Source organism: Diplodia seriata (genome assembly GCF_021436955.1).
Source record: "Diplodia seriata strain FDS-637 chromosome Unknown scaffold_6, whole genome shotgun sequence".
In the NCBI taxonomy this organism is placed as follows: Eukaryota; Fungi; Ascomycota; class Dothideomycetes; order Botryosphaeriales; family Botryosphaeriaceae; genus Diplodia; species Diplodia seriata.
In genome coordinates, this window is record NW_027117313.1 from 477,607 (window position 1) to 502,524 (window position 24,918).

General features: G+C 61.1%; 8 protein-coding genes across 8 annotated transcripts; 6 read left to right on the forward strand and 2 right to left on the reverse strand.

The window, feature by feature from the left end:
• Nucleotides 1–205: 205 nt before the first annotated feature.
• SLS55_006050 (uncharacterized protein) lies at nucleotides 206–5,054 on the forward strand (the record flags this gene model as incomplete). The annotated part of the gene is made up of 3 exons (XM_066777487.1): nucleotides 206–256; nucleotides 412–4,761; nucleotides 4,821–5,054. The coding sequence occupies 3 exons, from the start codon at nucleotides 206–208 to the stop codon at nucleotides 5,052–5,054; spliced, it is 4,635 nt and encodes a 1,544-aa protein (XP_066631582.1).
• A 1,131-nt stretch (nucleotides 5,055–6,185) lies between these two features.
• SLS55_006051 (uncharacterized protein) lies at nucleotides 6,186–7,579 on the forward strand (the record flags this gene model as incomplete). The annotated part of the gene is made up of 4 exons (XM_066777488.1): nucleotides 6,186–6,262; nucleotides 6,323–6,547; nucleotides 6,736–6,824; nucleotides 6,987–7,579. 4 exons carry the CDS (start codon nucleotides 6,186–6,188, stop codon nucleotides 7,577–7,579), a joined length of 984 nt encoding a protein of 327 aa, XP_066631583.1.
• A 3,934-nt stretch (nucleotides 7,580–11,513) lies between these two features.
• Nucleotides 11,514–14,025, forward strand: SLS55_006052 (uncharacterized protein; the record flags this gene model as incomplete). Its single annotated transcript, XM_066777489.1, has 4 exons — nucleotides 11,514–11,570; nucleotides 11,814–12,320; nucleotides 12,374–12,517; nucleotides 12,580–14,025. The coding sequence occupies 4 exons, from the start codon at nucleotides 11,514–11,516 to the stop codon at nucleotides 14,023–14,025; spliced, it is 2,154 nt and encodes a 717-aa protein (XP_066631584.1).
• Nucleotides 14,026–14,674: 649 nt separating this feature from the next.
• SLS55_006053 (uncharacterized protein) lies at nucleotides 14,675–16,308 on the reverse strand (the record flags this gene model as incomplete). The annotated part of the gene is made up of 2 exons (XM_066777490.1): nucleotides 14,675–15,469; nucleotides 16,288–16,308. 2 exons carry the CDS (start codon nucleotides 16,306–16,308, stop codon nucleotides 14,675–14,677), a joined length of 816 nt encoding a protein of 271 aa, XP_066631585.1.
• A 1,195-nt stretch (nucleotides 16,309–17,503) lies between these two features.
• On the forward strand, nucleotides 17,504–17,917 carry SLS55_006054 (uncharacterized protein; the record flags this gene model as incomplete). Its single annotated transcript, XM_066777491.1, has 2 exons — nucleotides 17,504–17,636; nucleotides 17,694–17,917. The coding sequence occupies 2 exons, from the start codon at nucleotides 17,504–17,506 to the stop codon at nucleotides 17,915–17,917; spliced, it is 357 nt and encodes a 118-aa protein (XP_066631586.1).
• Nucleotides 17,918–18,193: 276 nt separating this feature from the next.
• On the reverse strand, nucleotides 18,194–18,823 carry SLS55_006055 (uncharacterized protein; the record flags this gene model as incomplete). Its single annotated transcript, XM_066777492.1, has 1 exon — nucleotides 18,194–18,823. The coding sequence occupies one exon, from the start codon at nucleotides 18,821–18,823 to the stop codon at nucleotides 18,194–18,196; it is 630 nt and encodes a 209-aa protein (XP_066631587.1).
• A 598-nt stretch (nucleotides 18,824–19,421) lies between these two features.
• SLS55_006056 (uncharacterized protein) lies at nucleotides 19,422–21,164 on the forward strand (the record flags this gene model as incomplete). Its single annotated transcript, XM_066777493.1, has 1 exon — nucleotides 19,422–21,164. The coding sequence occupies one exon, from the start codon at nucleotides 19,422–19,424 to the stop codon at nucleotides 21,162–21,164; it is 1,743 nt and encodes a 580-aa protein (XP_066631588.1).
• Nucleotides 21,165–22,693: 1,529 nt separating this feature from the next.
• On the forward strand, nucleotides 22,694–24,304 carry SLS55_006057 (uncharacterized protein; the record flags this gene model as incomplete). Its single annotated transcript, XM_066777494.1, has 1 exon — nucleotides 22,694–24,304. The coding sequence occupies one exon, from the start codon at nucleotides 22,694–22,696 to the stop codon at nucleotides 24,302–24,304; it is 1,611 nt and encodes a 536-aa protein (XP_066631589.1).
• Nucleotides 24,305–24,918: the final 614 nt, after the last annotated feature.

Sequence of the window (24,918 nt, forward strand, 5' to 3'; positions counted from 1 at the left end):
GCGCGCGTGCGCCTAATAGGTACGAGCTTCTCCCCCAGAGATCGCTGGGCGCATCCTTCGACGCGCACCGCCCCAATGTCACCCGTGTCGCACCTGTGCCTTCCCGCCTCTGACACGCGTGTTGCAGCAGTGTCCGACCCTAATACTGCGCCGTCCCCTCGAGCTGCTTCCCGTCCGACGGGCGCACCGTGACCACTCAGGCACCATGGCAGTCTTCAGCCAGACATGGACGCTCACCAAGAAGAACCTGCTCATTGTAGCGCTTCGGCACCCGTTGTCGACCATTCTCCGCGCCGTTCTTTTGCCTATATTGTTTGTACGTACACCGATGCTGGCGATTGTGGAGTGGACGGTGTGGAGAGGTCGCCCTGCTGGCCAGGGAACAGCAGAGCATTGCTAACTGCAGCGCAGATGTTCTTTATTTCCTATGCTAAGAACTTCTTCGTCCCGCCCTCGAGTTTCGGCATCGGCTCCGCCACGCCCGTCCGCTCGCTCGAGAACGCGCTAGAGGCGGCGCAAGGAGGTCGCAACAAGGTCGTCTTCGTGAACAATGGCTTGACTGGCGGGGATGTCGAGACGGTGATCAATGCCGTCTCGGACACGGTCCGCTCTGCTGGCAGGCAGGTCGCGGTGGTGCAGAGCGACATGGACTTGCTCTCCGAATGCCCGAGCTCCCTGCGCGGCGTTTCGACCTGCTTTGCCGCCGCGAACTTTCACTCTTCCCCCAGCGAAGGGGCCGGTGGTATTTGGAACTATACGCTGAGGGCTGATGGTGCTTTGGGACAGCGCATCTACGTCGAGAACCACGACAACGATGCCGAGCTTTATATCCTGCCTTTCCAGCACGCAATTGACGCCGAGATCGCCTCTGTCAGCGGCGCCTCGCTACCCAGTTCAGTCAACGAGTATCCATTCACCCCCAGGACCGCCCAGGAGCGGGCTGACCAAATTCGGCATTCGTACATGCAGGCCCTGATCAACATTTTGGCCGTGGCCTTCTTCATTGGCATCTGCGGAATCACCTACCAGCTGACCGGCCACATGGCCTCGGAGCGAGAGCTCGGCATGTCGCAGTTGATCGAGGCCATGACGCCGAACAAGCACGTCTGGCACACCCAGGTCGCTCGTTTGCTTGCCAACCACCTAGCCTTTGATATAATCTATCTTCCCAGTTGGATCATCATGGCCGCCATCATGCGGGCGCTCGTGTTCCCGTCCTCCAGCTACGGCGTCATCATCATCTACCACGTGTTGGCAGGCCTCGCGCTGTCCAGCTTCTCCATCCTGGGCGGCAGTCTTTTCCGCAAGGCTCAGCTATCCGGCATCACGGTCGTGCTCGTGTCGATTGTCCTGGCCATCGTCGCGCAGGTCACCAAGACGCAGTCGGCCGGTGCCGTCGCCATCTTGAGCCTGCTTTTCCCGCCCATGAACTACACGTACTTCATGGTTCTGCTCGCACGATTCGAGCGGCAGGACAGGGCCGCGAATCTCGTCGAGGGCGCGCCGGACAGCCCGTGGCAGCTGCCCGGCATTGCGTTTTGGGTCTTCCTGATCATACAGATATTCGTCTTCCCCATCATCGGCGCCTTTGTGGAGCGCACCCTCTACGGCACGGCTTCGAAGACGCGCAAGATGACGCTCGATTCTGCCGACGGCCCCCCCGTCTCGATAAAGCTGACCAACTTCACCAAGCGCTGGCAGCCCAGCTGGTGGCATCGCAAGGTCATGCGCCGGCTCGGCGCCGCGCCCAAAGAAACCGTCTTGGCCGTCAACGACCTGAGCCTCTCTGCACTGAGGGGTCAGATCATGGTGCTCCTCGGCGCCAATGGCTCCGGAAAGAGTACGACGTTGGACGCGATTTCGGGGCTGAACACCATCTCGAGCGGATCCATCGAGGTGGACGGCAACGGCGGCCTGGGCCTCTGCCCGCAAAAGAACGTCATGTGGGACGAGCTGACCGTGTTCGAGCACGTCAAGATTTTCAACAACCTCAAGGCCTCGACGCGAGACTCGAAGGAGCAGATCACCGACCTCATCCGCTCGTGCGACCTGGGCCACAAGGTGAAGGCCAAGGCGGGGACGCTCTCCGGAGGCCAGAAGCGCAAGCTACAGCTCGCCATGATGTTCACCGGCGGTAGCCGCGTGTGCTGCGTCGACGAGGTCAGCTCCGGGATCGATCCGCTCTCGCGCAGGAAGATCTGGGATATCTTGTTGGCTGAGCGCGGGGCGCGCACCATGCTGCTTACGACGCATTTCTTGGACGAGGCGGACTTCCTTTCGGACTTTATCGTGGTGCTGTCTAGAGGCAACCTCAAGGCAGATGGCACGGCGGTCGAGCTCAAGCACAACTTGGGCGGTGGATACCGCATCGTCCTCGACAACGCGCTGATCGAACACGCGCCCAAGGCACTTGAGGATACCCCGCGCAAGGTTCTTTTCGACAAGACGGTCTACCAAGTTGCGGATTCGGCCCAGGCCAGCGTCCTCACCGCGGCGCTGGAGCGTGAAGGCATAACTCAGTACCAGGTCAACGGGCCCACGATTGAAGACGTGTTCTTGAAGCTGGCAGAGGAGATTCACGAGCAGGGCTCGGGGCCGGAGACGGTTGTGCAGGAGGCCAACGCCAAGACGCTCGACGGTGCTGATCCCAGCAGGACCTCCGACTCGGACCATGTCTCGGAGGTGAAGACGGAGAAGGACCAGCTGGAGATGACGACGGGCAAAGGGACAGGATTCGTCAAGCAGACTTGGGTGCTCTTCGTCAAGCGTCTCATCATCCTTCGCCGCAACTGGCTACCCTATGTGGTGGCCGTCCTCATTCCAGTCATCGCTGCCGGCCTGGTCACCCTGTTCCTCAAAGGGTTTGAGGCCGCGTCCTGCAGTCCCGGCAAGTCGACGAATAATCCGAAGTCGGTCAATTTTGCCGCGACTAGTGTCCTCGAGGAGGGTCTCCTTATTCCCGTCGGTCCCTCGAGCGCTGTTTCGCCCAGGCTCCTGGCACTCGCTTCTGGACTTGATGAAAGCAGTTTCCACTCGGTGGACAGTTTGGCCGAGTTCAACCAATACATCGCGGATAACTACGCAGATGTCAAGCCTGGTGGATTCTTCCTCGAGCCCAATTCGGCGCCGACGTTTGCCTACGTTTCCGACAACTATGACATCTTCTGGTCGTATCTCACTCAGAACATCCTGGATAGCGTTCTCGCAAACACCACCGTCTACACAAGTTACCAGACGTTTGCGGTTCCGTATTCAGCCAGTGCTGGAGATACGTTGCAGCTCATCCTCTACTTTGGTCTTGCCATGTGTGCCTTCACCGGTTTCTTCGCCCTGTACCCGACCATGGAGCGGATCCGCAAGGTGAGGGCTTTGCACTACAGCAACGGCATTCGAGCTGCTCCCTTGTGGATAGCGTACACACTGTTCGACTTCCTGTTCGTCCTCCTTGTCGCGGCGCTCGTGACGATCATATTCGTGGGTGCGTCCGACGTCTGGTATTCCCCAGGCTACCTGTTTGTCGTCTTCTTCCTGTACGGGTTTACTTCCATCCTATTGAGTTACGTTGTGTCCCTCTTCGTCACCTCTCAGCTCGCCGCTTTCGCCTTCATGGCTGGCGGGCAGGCAGTGTTCTTCCTCCTTTACTTCATTGCATACATGAGCATTCTCACCTACAGCCAGGCGGCGTACATCGACCGCGACATCAAGACGGCACACTTCACCATCGGCATCATCACCCCCGCCGGCAACCTTCTCCGCTCCCTCCTGCTGTCACTCAACTCATTCTCGCTCCTCTGCCGCGGCGATTCCATTGCCTCGTACCCGGGCGACATCACCGTCTACGGCGGCCCGATCCTCTACCTCATCGCGCAAGCAGCCGCGCTCTTCGTCATGCTCGTATGGTGGGACAGCGGCTACAAACCCGCCTTCCTGCTGCTCCGCCCGACGCACAAGCAACGCCACGTCGAAGAGAGCAGCAGCAGCGAAGCGCGCGGGGCCGACGTCCGGGCGGAAGCCGCACGCACCGAGCAGTCGGCCGACCGGCTCCGGGTGCTGCACCTGTCCAAGCACTTTGGCAAGAACACGGCCGTCGACGACGTGACGTTCGGGATCCGGGCGGGCGAGACGTTCGCGCTGCTCGGCCCCAACGGCGCGGGCAAATCCACCACCATCTCGCTGATCCGCGGCGACGAGCACCCGTCCGACTCGGCCGGCGACGTCCTCGTCGAGGGCGTCAGCGTCACGCAGCGCCGCGCCGCCGCCCGCGCCTTCCTCGGCGTGTGCCCGCAGTTCGACGCCGTCGACGCCATGACCGTCGCCGAGCAGCTGCGCTTCTACGCGCGCGCCCGGGGCGTGCCGGCAGTCGAGCAAAACGTCGCCGCCGTCGTCGCGGCCGTCGGGCTCGCCCCGTTCCGCGACCGCATGGCCGCCGCGCTGTCGGGCGGCAACCGCCGCAAACTCAGCCTCGGCGTCGCCCTCATGGGCAATCCCGCCGCGCTCCTCCTCGACGAGCCGTCGTCCGGCATGGACGCCGCGGCGAAGCGCGTCATGTGGCGCACCCTCCAGGCCGTCGCCGCGCCCGGTCGTGCGTTGCTCATTACGACGCATAGCATGGAGGAGGCGGATGCGCTGGCGACCCGCGCGGCTTTCTTGGCAAGCCGCCTCTTGGCTGTTGGGACGGGCGAGGAGTTGAGGGCGAGGTTTGGCGATGGCTGGGTCGTCCAGCTCGTCTTGGCGTCGGCGCCGGCGAGTGGGGAGGAGGAGGTGGGGAGGGTGCGGGCGTGGGTGAAGGGGAGTGTCCCGGGCGCCGTGGTGGATGAGAGGGTCGCGCATGGGCAGTTGAGGTTTACGGCGCCGTGGCGGAAGGCGGAGGGGGGGGGGTTGGTGCTACTGGTGCTGCTGCTGGTGCGGGCGGCATGGGGATCGCGGAGCTGTTTGACAAGTTGGAGAGGAGTAAGGCCGAGCTGGGCATTGCGTATTACTCGGTCGGGCGCACGACGCTGGATCAGGTTTTCTTGAGTATTGTCGGGAAGCATGATATCAAGGAGGAGAGTTGAGGGGGGTGGGTGGGCGGCATGGAAGGCGTGGGGCGGAACTGCTGGTTGTCTGATAGACGAGGGGGGTCCATAGAGACGTGAAATGATAGATGATTGTTCTTATTGCATGGCTGTGCGATGGGGTTGTTTTCGTGAGTGCTTTCATGGGCGTGATCGGGGGTATACTTTGAGCAAACCAACCATACAACAACTCTCTCGCGTCCTTGAATCAGCGCCACTCTACTACTGCGGTTCGGGGGTCCGTGTCGACTCGTGGCCTCCGGTGGCGGCGGGATGGCTGGAGACGGTTACGCGGCCCGTCGCGAGCCGTCTGGAGGTCTAATTATTAGTGGAATCCCGCACCCCACAACCTTCTTTCTTCTCCCGCCCTCTTTCCCACCATCTTCATCCACTGGCGCCGACCACTCCTTCTTCTGCAACCACCGCAGCTCGTGCTCACGTTGTTTGTGGTCCAAACCGACGATGAGGCGCCGGATCGGGGCCGCTTCAGTCTCGTCGGATTTCTATCCTGCACGACCCAGGCCGATGATGGGCAGATCCCCCACTCCGCCTGGCGGCCGGCCCTGTCGTGGGTCCGACACGTCCGGTTGTTGACAAGCTCCGCTCCCGTTCTCCACCACTTCTCTCTCGCCCGCAGCCAATTGGCTGTTCGGACCATGAAATTTGTTCTGCGCAAGAGCCCGCTGGACCTGGCTCCAGCGTCACTCGGTGAGAGCCGTGTTCGCCAGGACGCGGGCCGATGGCAACAGAGACGGCAGACGGCGAAGTCTGGACACTTCCCAAGTCTAATGCTGGCTCTGGGTGGTGAGCCGCAGCAGAGTGCAAGGATACTGTTTCAGTATAGGGTCCGCGGCGCTAGGAGGCGTGGACGTTAGTGGGCTGCCTTTTTCGGAGTCGCAAGGCTGCCCCTCTTGCTCACGGTCCGTGATGAGCTGACTGGTGGACCGGCCGTCGTTCGTCACATATTGTCCTTTGCTTTGCCTGGTGGTCAGACGGGCCCCGCCCTCTTCATCCTCCCGGCCTGCTTCTTCAATTGTTCCTAGAAACCTGTCAGCCGGGTGCAGCAGTAATCCAATTCACTCTTCCCCGTACCAGATCTGCGGTTCCTTTCGATTTGCCTCAACCTGCGCCATGAGCAATCCCACTACCGAGCCCGCGCTCGAGGTCGACACCTCGCTCGACAGCGACTCCGCTGCGGGCTCCGACATGTAGATGGTCCGAACCTTGCCAAACGTTTGGATTGTCTTGCTGACGCCGCTTCTCACCAGGCAAAGCTACTCGACGTCGCTGGCGTCGTCAGTGCAGGACTACAAGGTCGAGCACGGCCGCCGCTTCCACGCCTACCGCGAGGGCGCGTACCACTTCCCCAACGACGACAAGGAGCAGGACCGGCTGGACATGGTGCACCACATGCAGATGCTCGCCAAGGGCCGCAAGCTGTTCCTGGCCCCGCTGTCCGCCCCGCCCAAGCGCATCCTCGACGTCGGCACCGGGTACGTCGTATAGCCAATCCACATACGTCCCCCCTCCGCCCTCCTCCTTCTTAAATCTCCCCACCGGGAAGCGCTGGGGAATCGTTACACGACTCTGCGTAGGGCGAGGAAGGTTCTCGCTTCCCCGCACATGCGTCGTCGCGTGGATTCTGCTGACTGACAATCCCCCGCGCTTTCGCGAACCGCAGCACCGGTATCTGGGCCATCGAGGCTGGCGACGCGTATCCCGACGCCGAGATCATCGGCAACGACCTGTCCCCCATCCAGCCGCACTGGGGTGAGTTTCCCCTGCTTCCCCCCCTTTCCACATACCCAAAGCCCGATAATCCTTGTTTTTCTCGTTCCAATCCCCATCCACCCATTCTCCACAAACCTCCCCCCATCTCCTCCACCCAAGGCCCCCTTACCCCCATCACTAACCCGGCGGCAAAACAACCAGTCCCCCCAAACGTCCGCTTCGAAATCGACGACGCGGAGTCCGACTGGCCCAGCGACCGCCCCCCCTTCGACCTCATCCACTGCCGCTACCTCGCCGGCAGCATCGCCGACTGGCCGCGCCTAATGCGACGCGCCTACTTCGCGACCACACCAGGCGGCTGGGCCGAGTTCTCCGACTACGAGATGCAGTACCGCTCGGACGACGCCAGCATCCCCGCCGACAGCGCCATGGCGCGGCTAGCGGACCTACTCGTCGTCGGCTGCGAGCGCATCGGGCGCACCGTCTCCCCCGGACCGCGGCTGGCGGCGTGGATGGAAGACGCGGGGTTCGTGCGGGTGGAGGCGCGGCTGTGCAAGCTGCCGGTGGGGGCGTGGGCGCGCGACCCGGCGCTCAAGGCGATCGGCGCGTGGAATTTCGTGCAGACGTACGAGGGGCTCGAGGCGTTTGTGTTGGCGGTGTTTACGCGGGTGCTGGGGTGGAGCGCGGAGGAGGTGGGGGTTTTCGTGGCGGGGTGTAGGAGGGAGATGGAGAGGGGGGATGGGCATATGTACTTGCCGTTTTATGTCGCGTGGGGCCAGAGGCCGGAGGTGTAGATGGGGGGGTTAATTTTTTGGGGGATGGGAGATTGGGCCGGATGGAGGAGAGGTTGGGGTGCGGGGTTACTGCTGGCTCTGTTGAGGTCCTTGGGGGGCTGGATAGTGTGGAGGTATGGCAGCGTATATGTCTAATTAGCGAACGGGGTTGCCGGCGTCAGTGGCGTCGGACCATTTAGAGGAGGAGGAAACAATCAAAACAAACGAGGTTTAACACCCGTCTGGTAGCACACGAGGCGTTTGATACTGTTATAGGTGGACAGTGTGTACCGAGGCAGTGGGGAATTTTAGTCACAGGCTATGATGTAACTTGTAGCCTTTCTCTTTCCGTTCAGTGCTCCTCGGGATGGACGTTTAACCACGCCCTTAGCAAACAAATGACACTGTGATATCGACAGTCTCGGCACTTCCAAGGATGCTCTTGAATAGATCACCGTTGACGCTTTTTGATAGTAAAGCAAACTTGGCCATTTACGTGAACAAGTTGAACGCCAAAGCCACTGGCATAGAAAGCAACTATAGCTGTCGGGGTGTAAACCTTGTTCAGGCGCAATGTAAGGTTGTTGTCATCTTATGAAGTACATTACACATGTGTTCACATCGAGTGGCACTAGTCCTTTGGAATAATGCAGCTATTTCTTCGCAAAACTTCTTGCAATACGTTACTTCCGTATATCCGCTCGGTACGCTTCTCTCTCTTTGGTCCGCCTCGCATTCTCTGACCAGGATGATGACCACCACGGCATCCTTCATAAGCAAATCCCAGCCTCTTAGTGCATCCATGACCGAACGATAGTGTGGGTATATCCTCCTCTGTTACCGGGAAACGAAAATGAGAATGATAAAGCCCCTCACCCACCCCTTAGCGTAAATCAAACGCGAAAGAAAGGAGCTAAAAAGAATCTCTCGACAAGCGACCGTGGGTATATCCTCCATGCTAAAAACCGGTTCTCCCATCTCCATCCATGCCCATCTTTTTCATGGCTTCATCATCGTGATCCATCATGGTCGAAAAGAAAAACCGCTAGCGACCGTGATTGAGGTTGGGTATATCCGTTCTGTACTCCAAGCAAAAAGAAGAGCAAAAGCGAGAGGTAGAAAGAAAGAAAAACCGTGTCGAATTGGGGTGCAGCAGTCGAAGTATCCAGAGGAGATAGCCCGAGTGCTGAAGGAAGAAGAGAAGCAGTGCATTCGTATCGCAGACGAGAATTTCGAAAGTCGGGGGGTTTGGCCGGCGAGGAGAAAGTGATCAAGACTGCGCGTGCAGGCCGCCGGTCTGACGAACTGGTCCTTGGCCATCGGCGCAGACGCAATTGCTGTGAGGAATCCGTCAGCGGGCTATCCGATTCGAATCTGATTAAACATCGGAACGATTGGAGAGAAACAAGTCCGATGAAGTGATCAAGTGAGGGCACCGGTATCCTTTCGCGCGCACAATGATGCAACCAGCTGCAGACTCGACACAAGAGACCTCTCGACAGCTTTCCAACAAAGACAAGAACACAACAGCGCAGCCGTTCTCAGAAGTTGCAAAGGACAAAGAAACAGCGAGGGAGGAAGCGCAGCGCAACTCACCCGTTCTGGTCGCATTTGCCCGTCAGTCCGGCGGCGTGCTGGCCGCACTGGGCATCGCACGCGCCGGTGCCTGCGGCGGGGCAGAGGATGGGCTCCAGGATCTCGCGCGTGTAGTCGATTTGGCCCTTGGAGGCGCGCGGGAGGTTGCGCAGGGGCGGGAGGGTGGTGGGCATGGGGAGCGAAGCGGTGAGAGCGGCGAAGAAGAAAAGCAGCGCTGCGAGAGCGCGCGCGACGTCGAAGGAGCGCATCTTGGACGGGTGTCGGGCGATGCGGTGCAGCGGTTGGCAGGGGTTCGACGAGTTTGAGCACTGCGCGACGGGCGGAAGTGGGCGCGGATGTAGGAGCCGGGTGCGACGAGGTCGGGAGAAGAGGGGAAGAAGAGGAGCGAGTCAGTGTGCGGCGAGAATGCGGAGGATCTACAGGCACGGACGGGGGGAGGGGCGGGATGGATGGGTGAAGGCGAGGTGCCTCTTTATTGTCGCTCTATTAAGCAGCACCCGCTTTATTTGATCATCTCAAGCCGGCGATGCGCCAAAGGAGTCGGGGGTCGTGCCATCCAGCTGGCCGAGGGCTTGGACGACTCCTTGTAGCTAGCTGCGAACCCCGCCTTTGGTTCGGCACTCGTGCTCCCGCGGCGTATGACCCTCACTGTGCGCCCTAGCCTCGTTGGCTGCCGTCTAGGCCGGAAGCAGAAGGGCTAGCGAGCAATGACAGAGCAAAGGAGCGATTGAATGACGGGCGCCGAGGCCGTGCAATTGGGCCACTGCACGCTGGCTCTGCTGCCACGCTGCGCATCAGTAGTCCTCGGTCACTCCTGAACAGCGCACGGGCAGGACGACATTTGCACGGCAGCATGGAAGCTGGGGAAACAAGCACCGCGCTAGACGACGATCTGGAGGGCTGGAGGGTTCTCTGTATCGGGCCGGCGCAGGAGTCATCGCCGGGTCGTGGCCTGGCAGACGGCGTAGTGGCGTCATTATCATCGCAGCCGCTATCATTAATCTTATTGCCCTGCTTGATACGGGTTGATCGGACCGCAGCAGCAGAGTGAGTGATGATGACGCCGGAGGGAGCTGGAGGAGCTGGAGCCACCGTCCGGCCTCGTCGCCGGCCAGAGTTGGAAACTCGCGATCGCATCACATCACATCACATCTCTCCCAGTACCACGTCCACGGTGAGACAACCCAGCCGAAGCCTCTGCCCTATGCAGACCCGCCAGCGCGGACGGTGAGCGAGCTGAGAGCCCTACCTTTCCTTTGTCTCTGGCCGGAGGATGCCAGCCAATTGCAGCCCAAAGCTGCAGCTCCATCTCGAATCACCGAGTGACGCAGTCTGCAGCCGCCCGCGCCCGCTGGTCTGCAACGCAAGACTGCTACAGCGCCCCCGACGCAAGGAAACCGCCGACCAGCCTGGACCGTCTCAGTGATTTCCTGCCCTCGACCTGACCGTCTTGACAGCTGTACGCAGTGGGCAGAGGCGCGCAGGAACGCACCAAGCGAGCAGAAGACATGCAGGGGGCCGGCGAGTGCCAGACGGCCTAGCTGTTTCTGCACTTTGTCATCATCTCTCCTGCGCCCATCCTCACAGCCACAGTGCCACGCCCAATCCTGGCCGTCCGGTCTCGCACGTGTAAGGCCACGGCCCGAGGAGGAGCAGGCAGCCGGGAGGCCGCCGGGGTCGCCGCCTACGAGGCAGAAGGCATCCCTCGAGAGCCAAACTCCCGCAACGCTCCACGCTCCCCGCGCCGTTCTTTATACCTTGCACGCGGCCTGGGGTCATGCCACGCCGCCGCTGGCGCCCGGCCTTTGCCGTCGCTTACCTATGGCCGCATGCAGCGGGGTCACGAGCGGGCGGTTGCAGCCTGTCAGCCTTATCGCACGCAGCCCCCACCGGCCTCGCCGCAGCATCCCCCCAGCGCTAGGCCGAAGCGGCCGCCGCCCACGCGCGCCATGCCATCATGCAACGGACGGCGACTTTCCCGCCTGGCGTGCTCGCGGCCGTTGCTTAGCGGGCAGGCGGTGACAGTGCCTCGCCATCCCTGCGCATCATCAGCCCTATCGCCCGCGCCGATGCAGGCCCTGGGCTGCTGCGGCCTGGTGCCTGGGCGTGGTGGAGGGAAAGCGTGCCACAGATCGCGTCAACCATGTCGGCGGGTGCAGCACCAAGGGGGGCATTGCTGGGCCTCGCATTGCAGCAGCGCGAGCCTGTACGCTGGGCCAGCTTCTATAAAACCGCGTGGCCCCCAAACCGTCGCCCGGAGCAGAAACCCCCGGCCGCAAAGGGCATCTCACTGTTCCACCGCCGGCAAACTCTATAACATCCGCCAAGGGGCAAACACTCTCTCCTCCTACGTGTAAGCATGGTTGGTGTGCCCAAGAGCAAAGGCTGTGCCACTTGCAGGTTGAGGAAGATCCGCGTAAGTCTCTCCTTACTCGCCGCTTAGTCTGCTGCCGCATGCGTACTCATCCCGCGAGCGTGACAACAGTGCGACGAGAACTGGCCCGTCTGCCAGCAATGCCGCCGCAGCCGTCGCGAGTGTCCCGGCCCATCCAACCCACATGGGAAGTTCATGGACGAAGGGCCCCGCCAGCGCGCCCGCCAGAGCACCATCCGCACCGCCGTTGCGCCCAATGAGCGGCCCACACAACACGATGTCCAGAAGCCGCCGTGCACCGACATCGAGACCGTCCGCACCAAGTTGACGACGAGCGGGGCCATGTTCAGCACCATGAAGATCGTCAGCGACGACCAGCAGGGCGAACCCACACCCGCAAAACACCAACGAACCCAGTTGCTATCTCGGAAGCCGCTGCAACGCCAGAGGGGCCTGCCGCAGCCGCTTCCGCTGTCGGGCGTCGAGATCCTGACGTCGAGGCTCGTGGCCACGCTCAACGAAGAGGGCCCGTCGAATCAGATCAAGCTGTTCGGGCCATTCATAGGCGAGGTGCCCCGGAGGCTGGGCTCGACGACGGCGTTGAACGACGCGACGGCCTGCCTGACGACGACGCACGACGCCATCATCCGCAAGCACAGCAAGACCAGCATCAACCCGCAGCTGTACGCCAAAGCCCTGAAGAGCCTCCACGCCGCCATCCAGGACCCGGTCCAGGTCAAGTCGACGTCGACCCTCTGCGCGACTGTGCTCTTGGCAATCACCGAAGCATATGTGAGTAATATCCCTGCATTCGCCGACGCCTGCAGCCCGACTGATCGAGCCAGGCAACAGGAATCTGCGGCACGAATCGCAATTTCATCACCCACCTGGGCGGCGCCGCCCGCATCCTCGAGCTCCGGGGTCCCAAGGAATTCCAGAACCCTTCCTCGTTCGAGCGAGCCCTGCTGCGAGCTATTACCGTGGGCGTGGTACGTTCCCCCATCCCTCCCCTACCTTCAGCCCTGCGCTGCTGACCACCAATCCCATGCAGGGCCTCGACGCCATCTTCACCGGGAAAGAGGACATCCTGGCGACGCGCGAATGGCAGGCCGTGGCCTTCGACACGACGGGCGTGACGGAGCCGCGCGCCTCCATGTTCAAGATCTCGCGCACCCTCTCCCTACTACCCTCGCTCACCCGCGACGTGCGCGCCCACCTCGCCAACAGCGGTAGCGTCTCGCCCTCGACCCGCCTCTCGCTCCTCCGCCGCGCCGAAAGCCTGCACAGGATGCTCGACGAGGTGAAGCCGTACATCGACGCGACGCTGGCCGACCCGCGGCGCGTGCAGCGCGTGGCGGCGGCGCCCGAGCACGCGCACCTGTGGCCCGAGGCGTACCGCTTCGCCGACGCCGGCGTCGCCTTCGTGCTGTGGTTCTTCTGGAACATGCGGATGATCTCGTCGTCCATCATCGTCGGCCTGCACCGGCACCCTCACCACCACAACCATCACGGCTCCACCACCACCTCCCCCACCGCCTCGCCCGCCTCATCCTCCCCCCCAACAACACCACCACCGCCCCCACCATCGTCATTTTCGCCGCCACCACCCCCCCGCAACATCCCCGCCCTCGAGCGCGACATCCGCCGCATGGCGCGCGCCGTCTGCATGAGCTGGGAGCACGCGCGCGCGGTGCGCCCGCTCGGCGCCATGTACATCGACGTCGGGCTGATCGTCGCGCACGGCGTGTACGCGGGGTCGGCCGAGCGCCAACGCTGGGTGCTGCGCGCCCTGAAGGAATTGACCGAGGGCGCTGGCGGCGGCAGCCATTCCGGCATCGCGGGGCGCATGTTTGAGAGCAATGTCGGCAATAACGATTGGAGCGCGGAAAGGGTGGGGTGGTTGGGGGAGTGGTTTACGGCGGGGTGCGTGGGGTATGTTGGTTGTGGTGGGGAGGAGGGGGGAGAGGAGGAGGGGGATGCTGGCAGTGGCGGTTTGCTGTTTGAAGGTGATGGCGGTGGTTACGTCGAGTCGGTGATGACGGCTTCGCCGACGACGTTGATGGGGGAGGACGGCGGCGGCGGCGGGACGTCTCCCGAGTTCTCGTCGTCGCTGTGGGATGAATGGGCGTTTACCGCCGCGGCTGGTGGTCAGGACTTCGTCGACTGGGACGCCAGCATGAGCAGCAGCGACGGCATGTCGTTCCGTGCCGACAGCGCGTACGGTGGCGTCGGCGCCGATGGCGAGCCCATCGCCTCGCGGGCCTCGACTGCTACCGTTACCGACACGACTACTACTGGCCGCGCGTGGAGTCCGGACTCCCTGGATTCGTCGTTGGCGGACACGGATAGCTTCCTCGTGCTGCAGCCCATGGGCGTGAGGGTGCGGTGGCCTACGACCATGACGACCACGACACCAACGAACAACGGCGGGGACTACGGCTTTGACAATTTCAACAGCTTTGGCAGTACGCTCAACATCAGGCCGTTTGTTGCGTGAGGGGAGGTTCTTGTTCGATTAAAGGGGCGCTCTTTCCTTGTTCTAGCGGTCGCTTTCGCTCACAATTCTCGTCGCTGGTACGATGGAGCCTGTCGTTTTGTTGCAAGCGTTTAAGATTTGGCTTCTTCTTCTTTCGTTCTTCTTGTCTGGGCCATGGTAATTTGTACGAGTAGTTTGGGCGTCCCTAGAGCCGATGCCTTGAGAAAATTATGCCTTTTTACTTATCTGCTGTCCCCTTGTTCCGTTCTTCCTTGAAATGCTCACATGTCTCCGTGTTCATCGTGTCATCCCGATGCTACCAGAAACAGATCATAAACTAACCCAGCTTTGACTCCACGGTATTACTCTATCGTATCTTCAGACTCAAGTGGCGGAGAAGAGTGGCGATTTTTGAGGCGACTACGTCCCTGCAGAGAGCGTCGAACTGCTCCTGTGGACGCTAGCAATGTCGCAATACTCCAACAAGCCAGCATTGCGCTACTGCATGAGCAGACCTGTATATGTCGAAGCAATTCACTTCCCGAACATCCAAGAAAAGATGTCGTTGCTCGAACATAGTGTTCTTCTCTGGAGAGCATTTGCATCCAGTCGATTCCTCGGCAATGCTTGCCCGCTCTTGGGTGATGTTCGAGCTCTCTCACAGCCAGTTTCAGTCAGTTCGACGTAAGTAGCGATTTCCCGGTAACTCCAGCGCCTCTTCCAAGTCAACCAAAAAGTCCTCTTCCTTGCGATCGGGCGGCGGCGTCGGCGGCCCATCCATGCCCACGCTCTTCATATCCTCCAGCAACTCAGCCAAATGCTCCTCCCTCCTCTCATTGCTCTTCCACCGCACCGCCTGGCTATAAAACAGCATATCCCACGCGGGGTCGGGAATGGCGCGCAGCACGCCGGGACAATACAACTTCGCGCGCTTATACGCCTTCCACAGCTCCTGCCTCAGCACGGGCCTCTTCTTCGGCTGCGTCGCGAGGAACGCATGCCTCAAGCAATTATTCAGCGTCGCCACCGCCCTCCCCTCCTTCCCATCCACCTCCTCCCCAGGCACCCTCAGCGCCTCCAAATCCGCCCTCACGGCCTCGGGCTCCGCCTCGGCCAGCGTCTCGACTTTGCCGGGATCCCTCTCGCCGCGGTCGATGGCGCGCAGCCGCATGAGGGTCGCGTCCAGCTCGGCGTCGTCGCTGCCCTCGATGTCGGCGATCTCGCGCTCCAGCTTCGCAATCTTCTTCCACAGCGCCTCGGCCGCCCGCTCGTCGGCCGCCATGCGCGCCCGGCTGACCGGCCGCGGCGCCGATTTGCCCATCTCCGATATGTCTTGCTCGAAGAACCGGATCACCGGCTCGTCGTCGTCCGCGGGGCGCGTCTTTTTGAGGTTGAGCGGGTCGTCCGGGTCGAGGAGGCGCGAGGTGGTGCCGCCGGCGGAGGCGGAGGCGGAGGCGGCGTTGTGCTGGGGGCCGCCGCCGGTCCCCCGGTGTGGAGGTTTGGAAGAGGTGGGTGGTGGTGGTGGTGGTGGTTGTGTTGTGCGCGACGAGGTTCGTGGAGCGGTGGTGTTGGTGGGACGGCGCTGGCGGCGGGCGGCGCGGGCGCTGCTGGAGCTTATGCTGCGTGAGGGCGCGAGGGTGGCGAGGCGGGGCTGGAACGACCGTGGTAGCAGCCGGGAAGCCATTGCGGATGTAAGGAACGGACGGGGGTGGGTGGGATGTTGGTGTTGGATGAGTTGGGGAAATAATTTCTGCGAGTGACGTTGTTGGTTGCGGCGCCCATGACTAAGCGACTTCCGCACCTTGTGGCAGCAACGTCAACGTCCCCGGTTTCAATTGTTGCGGATGATGAGCATGCCGTTGGAATTGGGTTTCCGGACTGAAATCTGTCCCTACATAATGTACAAACGGAAGACAATGCAGGAGCTATTCCGTCAATATCCCAGGCACTACACTTCGAGTTCACCATGTAAGAGATGTACGAAAACTCAAGGGATTCCTAGCCGCAAGAGAGGTGGGATTGGCATATAAGAACATAAGAACGTTGCGGAAATTCCGTCTTGATTCCAACACTTGGTTCTCTACCATCAAGTAGGGAACGGGCGGGAACGGAGTCTAAACCATCGACGTTGGCGCCCGGTGAACACCCCGCCCGCTCAGCTAACTACAGCCTGACCAATCATCTCCCATGTTAGCATAAATGGATGAGAGCTTGCAATGGCTCGCAATCCATGACGGAAAGCTTGTAATGAAACGTGAGCACGAGCGGGACGGCCAGCCACACTGCCACGGCGAATTGCGGCATTTCTGGCACGTAATAAAGAAGCTTCGGCGCGCGCGGCTCGGGCTTCATCCCTTGAGCCACAAAGTCTAGGGTGCCGTAGCTTCCCCAATCTCGACGATGAGGGGCACGCCGGATTCCGAACCTAGCCATCCATCCATGAAGACTGGACGCCGCTTTCATCAAAGAGATATTTCGATATGCATGACGATGACGATGCGGTGAGGGCCACAGGATCAGGCACAACAGCCACAGACGACGGCGGGGCGATGTGGGGCTGCCAGCGGAACTGCGGCACTGCACCTCACCACATCCAACAAGGTGGCCATCCAGCGCTGGCACATGTCAAAACTCGCTCAATGCTCGACGCAGCCTGCCTGTCCATCACACTCAGGGTCTCAGTCACGGTGCACGCTCCATGAGGCCCTTTCCCTGGCCGCAAGCGTCGCTGGCGCCAGACGGCCCAGGAGCAGCGTCACGGCGTGGCAGCTCCACGTCCAAACCAGCTCGTATTGGATCAATCAAAGCTCCCCAAGGTTTAGCCGCTGACATCGTCTCGGCGAATGGCCGAATACCCGGCCGCCGAGTCCAGGGTGCTGCTTCAGGCCTGCCTTCGCGCGGCGCCCGTGGCCTACCAGCGCTTGGCTGTGCAACTGGCTGGTGCCGGCATCCGTGTGGAGAGGAATTGGAGAGCTGCGCTGGCAATCCCGGCGGTTCTGGAAGCGTTGGAAATAGGCTCGTCATTCCCCACACCGGCCTGAGGCTGATACAATATGTGGGGCCATGGCTGCGATCTCGACAGTCCACGTTCTGGATTCGCATTGGACCAGCGCAGCTCCAGCCTCGCAAGGCGCAGCATCCAGAGGCTGGGAGCCACTGGAACCTTCACGGAGCTTTACGGTTGCCGCCGCCGCCGCCAGACACGCGCGTGCAACGCAGTGGCAAGGTGGAGCCCCGTGCTTGGAGCATGGCGTCAGCGGGGTTGTCAGTGAGTGTCTGTGTTTCGGAAGCTTTCTACCCTGTCGGGAAAGAGGGGCACGGGGACCCTGAGATGAGCTGAGCTGCCACCTGCCACCTTGCTGTGCTGCTGCGAGGCCTACATAAAGCCGTCCGCAGCTCCTCTTCCTCCCCTCCCTTTCTTCTTCAGCTGCGCTCACCACTGCCTCTACACCCAACTACTCCCAACGCTTTCCAACCCATCCACCCACACTCAGACACCATGTCTTTCCACCTTTCCGCCGAGGACATCCGCATCGACGACAACCACATCCTCCGTGCCCGTCTCCGCACCGAGGGCGGCGAATGGAGGGATGCTGAGATCGACCTCAACCACCACCTGGGCAACCAGGATGGTCAGTGTGCCCCTGATGCCAACCCATGGCTGAGTCCACGATGCTGACATGACGCAGGCATGATCCACTGGGACGGCCGCGACTTCTCTCACTCGGCTGAGAACGTCACCTTCTCCATCGAGGGTGGCGGTCAGGTTCCCGTCCTCCGCACCTTCCTCAAGTCCGTCGAGGGCGAGGAGTACGCCCGTGACGTCAACCTCGCGGAGCGTATCGAGAACCACGATGGCCGTTTCGTCTACGGTAAGACGCCTCGATATTGGACTGCTCCGAGCAGCGGCTAACAGAATGCTCGCAGTCTAAACGACGACGTGCTCCCGCCATGACCGAACCGGAGGGCTGAGATGCATTCGGAGGTTGATGACAAAGGGGGAAGGATTGCATTCGTGTTCTGGAAAACGACATGAGATGAGGTCCGAGGGCTCAGGCCTGCCATAGCCTAGTCCGCATCAAACGAAACACACTTGGTATTCTGCAACTGCGCCGCTGTGACATTGTGCCACGTTCTGTACTTCTTTAGCATCTCGTGCTCTGCATGCGTGTTCTTCGTTACACGTGCATCAGCAAGCGCTGAACGAGCAACTCATGAAGATGGTGCCCTCCAGATCGGTGTCGTAGTACTTCTCCGTCTCGGTGAAGCCATGTCTCCTGTACAGCTTCAGAGCACCCTGCATGCGCGGGAGCGTGTCGAGGAGGACTTCAGCATAGCCCTGGTCTCTAGCAACTTGCAGGGCTCGCTCGACCAGGGCGCTGCCGACCCCAAGCGACCGCCCCGTGGGCAGTACGTACAGCCGCTTGAACTCGCCAGTCCGGCGGTGCTGCTGCGTCGACCGTCTAAGAGCCTCGACGACACCTGTTATGTCGCGCAGAGCGATGCACCCGATAGGCTGCTGCCCCTCTGCCTCCTCGTGGCTCAAGTATGCCAGCAGTATCTCCCCGCCATTCTCGGGCGCGTATTTCCCCGGCAGCGACGCCAGCTCGGCCTCGAAGGACTGGAAGGACAGGTCGATGTCCAGCCACGCGGCGTAGTCGCGGAAGAGGTCGGCGGTCGAGCGCAGCTCGTCTGGCGTGCGGGCGGGGCGCACCGTCACCGTGAACTCGGGCCTGAGGGAACTGCCGCTGGGCGACGGCGCTGTGGGGGTCGCAGGGGCGGGAGGCGAGGCGTTGAAATTGGGGGTAATAGAGGTCATTGTGTTGCTTGCTTTGACAGTTCGCAAGCTATGTGCTGCTATATGATGCTGGGAGAAGATGTGCGTCCTGTGACGAACACGCCTCGGCTTCCCTTGCGCGGCAATCCGCAGCTGCCCCTCGCACGACGCTTTCTCACGCCTCACATCTCTTCACGCATCATGGCATGGGCAAACCAGCCCCTCAGCTGACCTGATGGCCTTGGGTCAACTCGGAGCTTCCGACGGGATCGACCACGCCGCCGCTGCCTTGACGTCTGCTGCAGAAACAGCCAGGGAGCTCTGGCCAATCACGTCTCCAGCGCTCGACTCGTGGGCGGCCTGCAGCTCTCGTCCCTCCCCCTCCCAAGGCCACCTCCAGCACCGCAACAGGAAGCTCATCGCCACCGTCGCCCAATCCCAGATTCTCGCTGCTCTGATCATGCCCTCCGTCCCCTGTCAATCGTACCGCCGCCGCATTGGCGGCTGCAAACGCAGCCAACTCCGCTGCGTGTAGAAGTCATCACCATGTCTTAATAGCTACGAACAAGCTGCTCGGAGGCGTTCCACAGCTCCAATCCTACTCGCACCGGCGCTCAATCCGTCCCCTCCAGCTCCCACGATGCTGATGACCGCCCCCCTCTCAGCCCTCGCGCTGCTTCAACCGTCTCTCGTTTCCGCCGCGGCCCTCCGGCCTCTGTACGAGAAGACGACGACGCCCAGCAATGCCACCACCGCCGCCGTCAACACTACAATCTGCGCCGGCAACACCTACACTTACCGCGCCCTCGCCGGCTACGGCTTCGTCCCCGGCACCGCCCGCGACAAGCACGGCGACACGCTCGGCGGCCTGGGCAGCTCCATCGCCATCGAGCACGGCTCATGGAAGCTGCAACCCACCGACAACGGCACGGCTCTGTACACGGGCATCCTCTGGGCGCTGCCCGACCGCGGCTGGAACACCAACGGCACGCTCAACTTCACCCCGCGCGTGCACAAGCTAGCCGTCAGCTTCGCGCCAGCAGAGGCGGCCGCGGCGAACCCGAACCTGCAATTGGAGTATCTGGATACCGTGCTGTTCAGCGATCCGACGGGCGCGCCGCTGACGGGGCTGGATCCGGATGCGTCGGGAGCGATTGAGTTCCCAGGGTTCCCGGCGCTGCCGGTGGCGACGTATGAGGGGGACGGGTTTGGTGGAGACGGGCCGGGTGGGAGGAGGGTGTCGTTGGATGGCGAGGGCCTTGTTCTCGGCGCGGATGGCTCGTTCTGGGTCAGCGACGAGTACGGGCCGTATGTCTACAGGTTCTCGAAGGAGGGGCGGATGGTGGGCGCCATCAGGCCGCCGGACGCCTATGTCCCGCAGAGGAACGGCAGTCAAAGGCACGTACAGCTTTTCCTCTCCCCATCTATCGAATTGTCTACTCTGGGGCTTCACACCGATCCCGGCTCCTTCAAACGCGAGACTAACACGCACTGGCTTCCCAGCTTCTCGGCCGCCTCTGCCCCCATCTACGACCCCTCCCGCCTCCCCGTCCCCGAGGACCCCACCTCCGGCCGCGCCAACAACCAAGGCTTCGAGGGCCTGACCCTTTCGCCCGACGGCACCACCCTCTCCGTCCTCGTCCAGTCCGCCCTCATGCAGGACGGCGGCGCCGGCGGGAAGAAGAGCCGCCGCCACGCCCGCCTGCTGCAATACGACATGACCAGCACGAACGCCAGCAGCAGCTCGAGGCGCCAGCCGCCGACCGCCCCCAAGGCCGAGTACGTCGTGCCTCTGCCGACCTTCGTCAACGACGACGGCGAGACGCGCGTCGCCGCGCAGAGCGAGATGCTGGCGCTCGGCGCGACGCAGTTCCTCGTCCTGGCGCGCGACTCGGGCGCCGGGCGCGCGGCGAAGCGAACGCGCAGCTTGTATCGGCACGTGGACGTGTTCGATGTCGGCGAGGCGACCGACGTCGTCGCTGATGATGTCGACTCCGTTGGTGGGAGCGTGGTGACGGATGCCGAGGAAGGCGTGTTGGCGGATGGCATCGCGCCGGCGCGGTACTGCGCGTGGCTGGACTTTAATGTCGAGGGTCAGCTGGCACGGTTCGGCTTGCGTAATGGGGGTGTGGATGATGGGGGGTTGTTGAATGAGAAGTGGGAGAGTTTGGCGGTGGTGCCGGTGCTGGCGGCGCCGGGTGGGGAGGTGGTCGAGGGGGAGTGGTTTGTGATTAGTCTGAGTGATAACGATTTCATCACGCAGGAGGGGTACATGGATGGTGGGAGGTTTGAGTACAAGGATGAGACGGGGGCGAGTTTGGATAATCAGGCGTTGGTGTTCAGGGTGGGGTTGGAGAGGGGGTTGAAGCCGGCGGGGTGGTGAGTGAGTGCGTGGAGAAGGTAAGTCAGCGCAGCCCTGAAGCTTGGAGGCGGCTGTATCGACTTTTGCTAATCACCTTCGGAAGAGAAAGAATTATTGCACTGCTAGCCTCATTCAGTCTCTTAGCACTCCGTCGGAGACCCCAAGCGTTCCTCTGCGCTGCTCACTGAGTATTATTGTTGAGGCCTCTGGATTATTCTATTCGCCTAACTCTGTTTCTTGACATCTTTACAGCGACCCTTGCATTTTCCGTGGCGCAAATTCCTTGTGCTCCCTTCATTCCGCGGCTTGATCCGCCAAGGCGACTATTCTAAATCGAAATGCCAATATCAACGACCCACTACCGTGGGTAATTACATCATCTACGGCCCCTCTCAGTCCGGTGGGAGATGTAAAGCACGCTCTTCCCCCTCGCTCGGGACAAGCCCGTGGTACAACCAAGATCCTCAAGACTATTCTGGAATCAATTGAACTTGGGGACTTCCGCTATAGCCGATCGTCGAGTTTTGGCATCTGCGGAGGTGGACATCTTGGCCTGCGTAAGTGTCGTGTATATCAGTCCTGGCTGCTGGCCTCGTTGAAGGCCGCCACACTCACGCACTGCGCCAGCCATATTTCTCCAAAAACCACCATGCTCGTTTCTAACATCGCTTTCGTCTTCGCCTTTGTGGCTGCCGCGATGGCTTCTCCCGTCTCAGATGTGCCGGCAGGTATGATAACAAACCAGATTTTCATGGCTATCGACGGTGTCATATCTTTGAAGCTTGCTAAAATCGGTAGTCCAGGGTCTAACAGGCGTTGCCGAACCCGAACTATCGCCAGAACCACGTCAATCAAAAGACACTCCCATACCAACAAGACAGCATCTTCCGCCACTTCTCCATTCTTTGCCGCCACCCCCACCTTCCCCGCTGGCGACGCGGCCGGCCATACAAAAGCATCTCCTTTCCCTTGCCCTGCAGTGATTTGCAAGGACTATATGAACTCGTGCGGAGTCAGATACGGAGGGTACGTCTTCGAGGACCACTCGCACTAATGTAAGCGAGAGTATTACTGATAATATTTTGGTGTAGATGTCACGACATGTGCTTAGGCGATATGGAATACACCGATCCTGGCTGTCCGGAGGGGCAATCGGTCACTCAGTAATCACTGTTACGCGGATCTTGCAAGTGAATAACTTGTTGAGTTGTTGCTAGCCCCTTGATTTTCTTTTCTTTTCTCTGTGTTGTTTCAGTGTTCCTCCACAAGCAGTGTTAAGTCTTTTTCCAGATGTGTAGGCTGATGAGTGATGGGGTCTCTCTTTGTTGTTCCATTGTCTACAGCTTCCGCAAAATGTAATTGTTCATCAACACTGAACTCGTACGGAGACACTGCTCAGGCCACGGCAGTACAAAATGACACTTGGTCCTTCACAAGTGATCTCCGCACCCTCGAGACTCTTTCCTCTGCGAATACGGTTTCCCTCTATTGGGAATCGCCTCTTGGGTATCCACACGAAGTTCCGAGCTTTCAAAAATCCACGACCAAAGATGGCGCAGGTTAGTCCAGACCCCGCTGCTCCGGCGGCCCCTGACCTTACTTTCGGCATCGAGCTCGAGTTCATGCTCATTGGTAACAAGCACGAGATGCTGAAATACCTTAGTCCAGACGATACGTACGACGCGGCCTGCGGGCTGGTCCGTCAGGTGCTCGCCTCGAATGGCATCCCCATGTACGAAGCCGAGGACCTGTTCGCAGCCGCCTTCGGCGACGACCAGCCACCAATGGCGCAGAGGTACCACAAGTGGGCCGTGTCCCCGGATAGCAGCGTCAACCTCACCGACGCCGAGCACCGCCTCCTCCCGGACGGCTACATCTCCGACTGCGTCGAGCTCAAGAGCCGCGTCTTCTCGCTGCGGAACGAGTACGAGTGGCGCACCGAGATCGGCCACGTGCTGGCCACGCTCCACCGTACGCTGAACTCATCCACCACGGGCGTCTGCCCGTCCGTCCGCATCTTCACCAACGAGACGTGCGCGCTGCACGTCCACGTCGGGCGGTCGCCGGACGCCTCGCGCGTCTTCACGCTGCGCACGCTGCAGAACCTGTTCCATCTGGCGACGGGCTTCGAGCGCGTCATCGACGAGCTGCACTCGGCCGACCGCATCAAGAACCTGCCGCCGCCGCCGCCGGCGGGCGTCAACAACGGCACGTTCGGCGAGACGCTGTCCATCATCGCGCCGCCGTCGGCCCACTGGCGCGGCTACCCCGACCCCGCCATCGCCCTGGGCTCCGCCCTCGACTGGTGCGCCGCCGTCGACGCCCCCTTCGACGCGGACACCCGCCGGGATGCCATCACCCTGAGGGCGTCCGACGGCTGGCGCGCGCTGGCGGCCGACGGCGACGATTCGGACGACTCCTCGTCCTCCGACGACGGCCCGCCCACCCCGCTCTCCCCCGCCCGCATCAGCCACTTCGCCCTGCGCCGCATGACGTCCGGCTGCCGGCTCGTCGCGTACAACCTATGCAACGCGATCATCATGGGCTACGGCCCGCCCTTCGACGCCTTCCCCAGCATCGCTGACGGGGAAGAGCGCGGCGGCAGCACGACCGCGCACCGCCGCGCGCGCGACATGGTCGACCGCCAGTGGTCCTACTACACGTGGACGGTCGAGTTCCGCCAGCACCGCGGCACGCTCGAGACGGACGCCGTCTTCGCCTGGGTCGACGTCGTGACGCGCATGGCGGGCGCCGCCGAGCGCTTCGCCGACGCTGGCGAGGCGGGGACGAACGCTCTGCACGAGATGCTGCTGGCGCGCGTGCCGGACCCCAAGTTCGGCGCGCGCCGCTGGTTGGTTGAGGCGCTTGGGGTTGCGGACGAGACGGTTGCGTTTTATGACGAGCAGTGGCGCCGCATGGAGGCTGACGTTGACAAGGTCGATACGGGTATGGGTGGTGGCGGTGTTGGTGTGTATCCTGCTGCTGTCCTGCTGTGGCGCAATGCGCTGGAGACGGCGGAGTTGCGGAGCAGGCGTAGGGTGTTGATGGCTCTGCGGCGCAAGTTGGAGGACGGCCAGTATGGCGCGTTCGAGCGCGGCGTCCTGGGCGAGCTTGTTGGTGATATGACGGACGAGATGAGGGCCATCAACCTCGGCCATTGAGCCTTGAGGGTGTCTGATTGTTCGCGACTGTCTCGACGGTAGGTGCTGACAACGGTAGTGCTACAAGAACGGTGAGTGCTACAACGGCTTCTATGATCTCCCCAGAAAGAAACCCCCCAAAAAAAACCCAAAAACAAAAAGAAAGAAATCTTAGAAAACCCCCCCAAGAAAAATATAAAAAAATTGGAACAAAACTCCTAGAACACATTTCTAAGGGTTTTGTTCCATCGTAAAAGGTAAGTAAATATCCCCTGCCCTTCTCCTACATTTTGCAGTGTGACGTGATGGCGATTTCGATGCTGCGTTAAATGTGTTAGGTTTTGTGGTTGGACTACATGCATTGCTCTCTCGAAGGACGTGAATGAAAGTGTGGGGTAACATAGGCTAAGCCTCTTCTGGATAGGTTACTATACTCTTGTGGCGCTGAGTCTTTAAATAGTGCCTTGACCCTTTATATTGTTCTCTTTGCCAACCACAATTTAACTCGCCATATTTAAGGTTTGGGAAGTGCATATGGAATGTGAAGTGAGACGCACGGATAACATAGTGAAGGGTCTCGGCCCCCGTGCATGCTCCGCTGTGGCTTGCGGCAAGGCGTTGTAGGATCCGGTGCT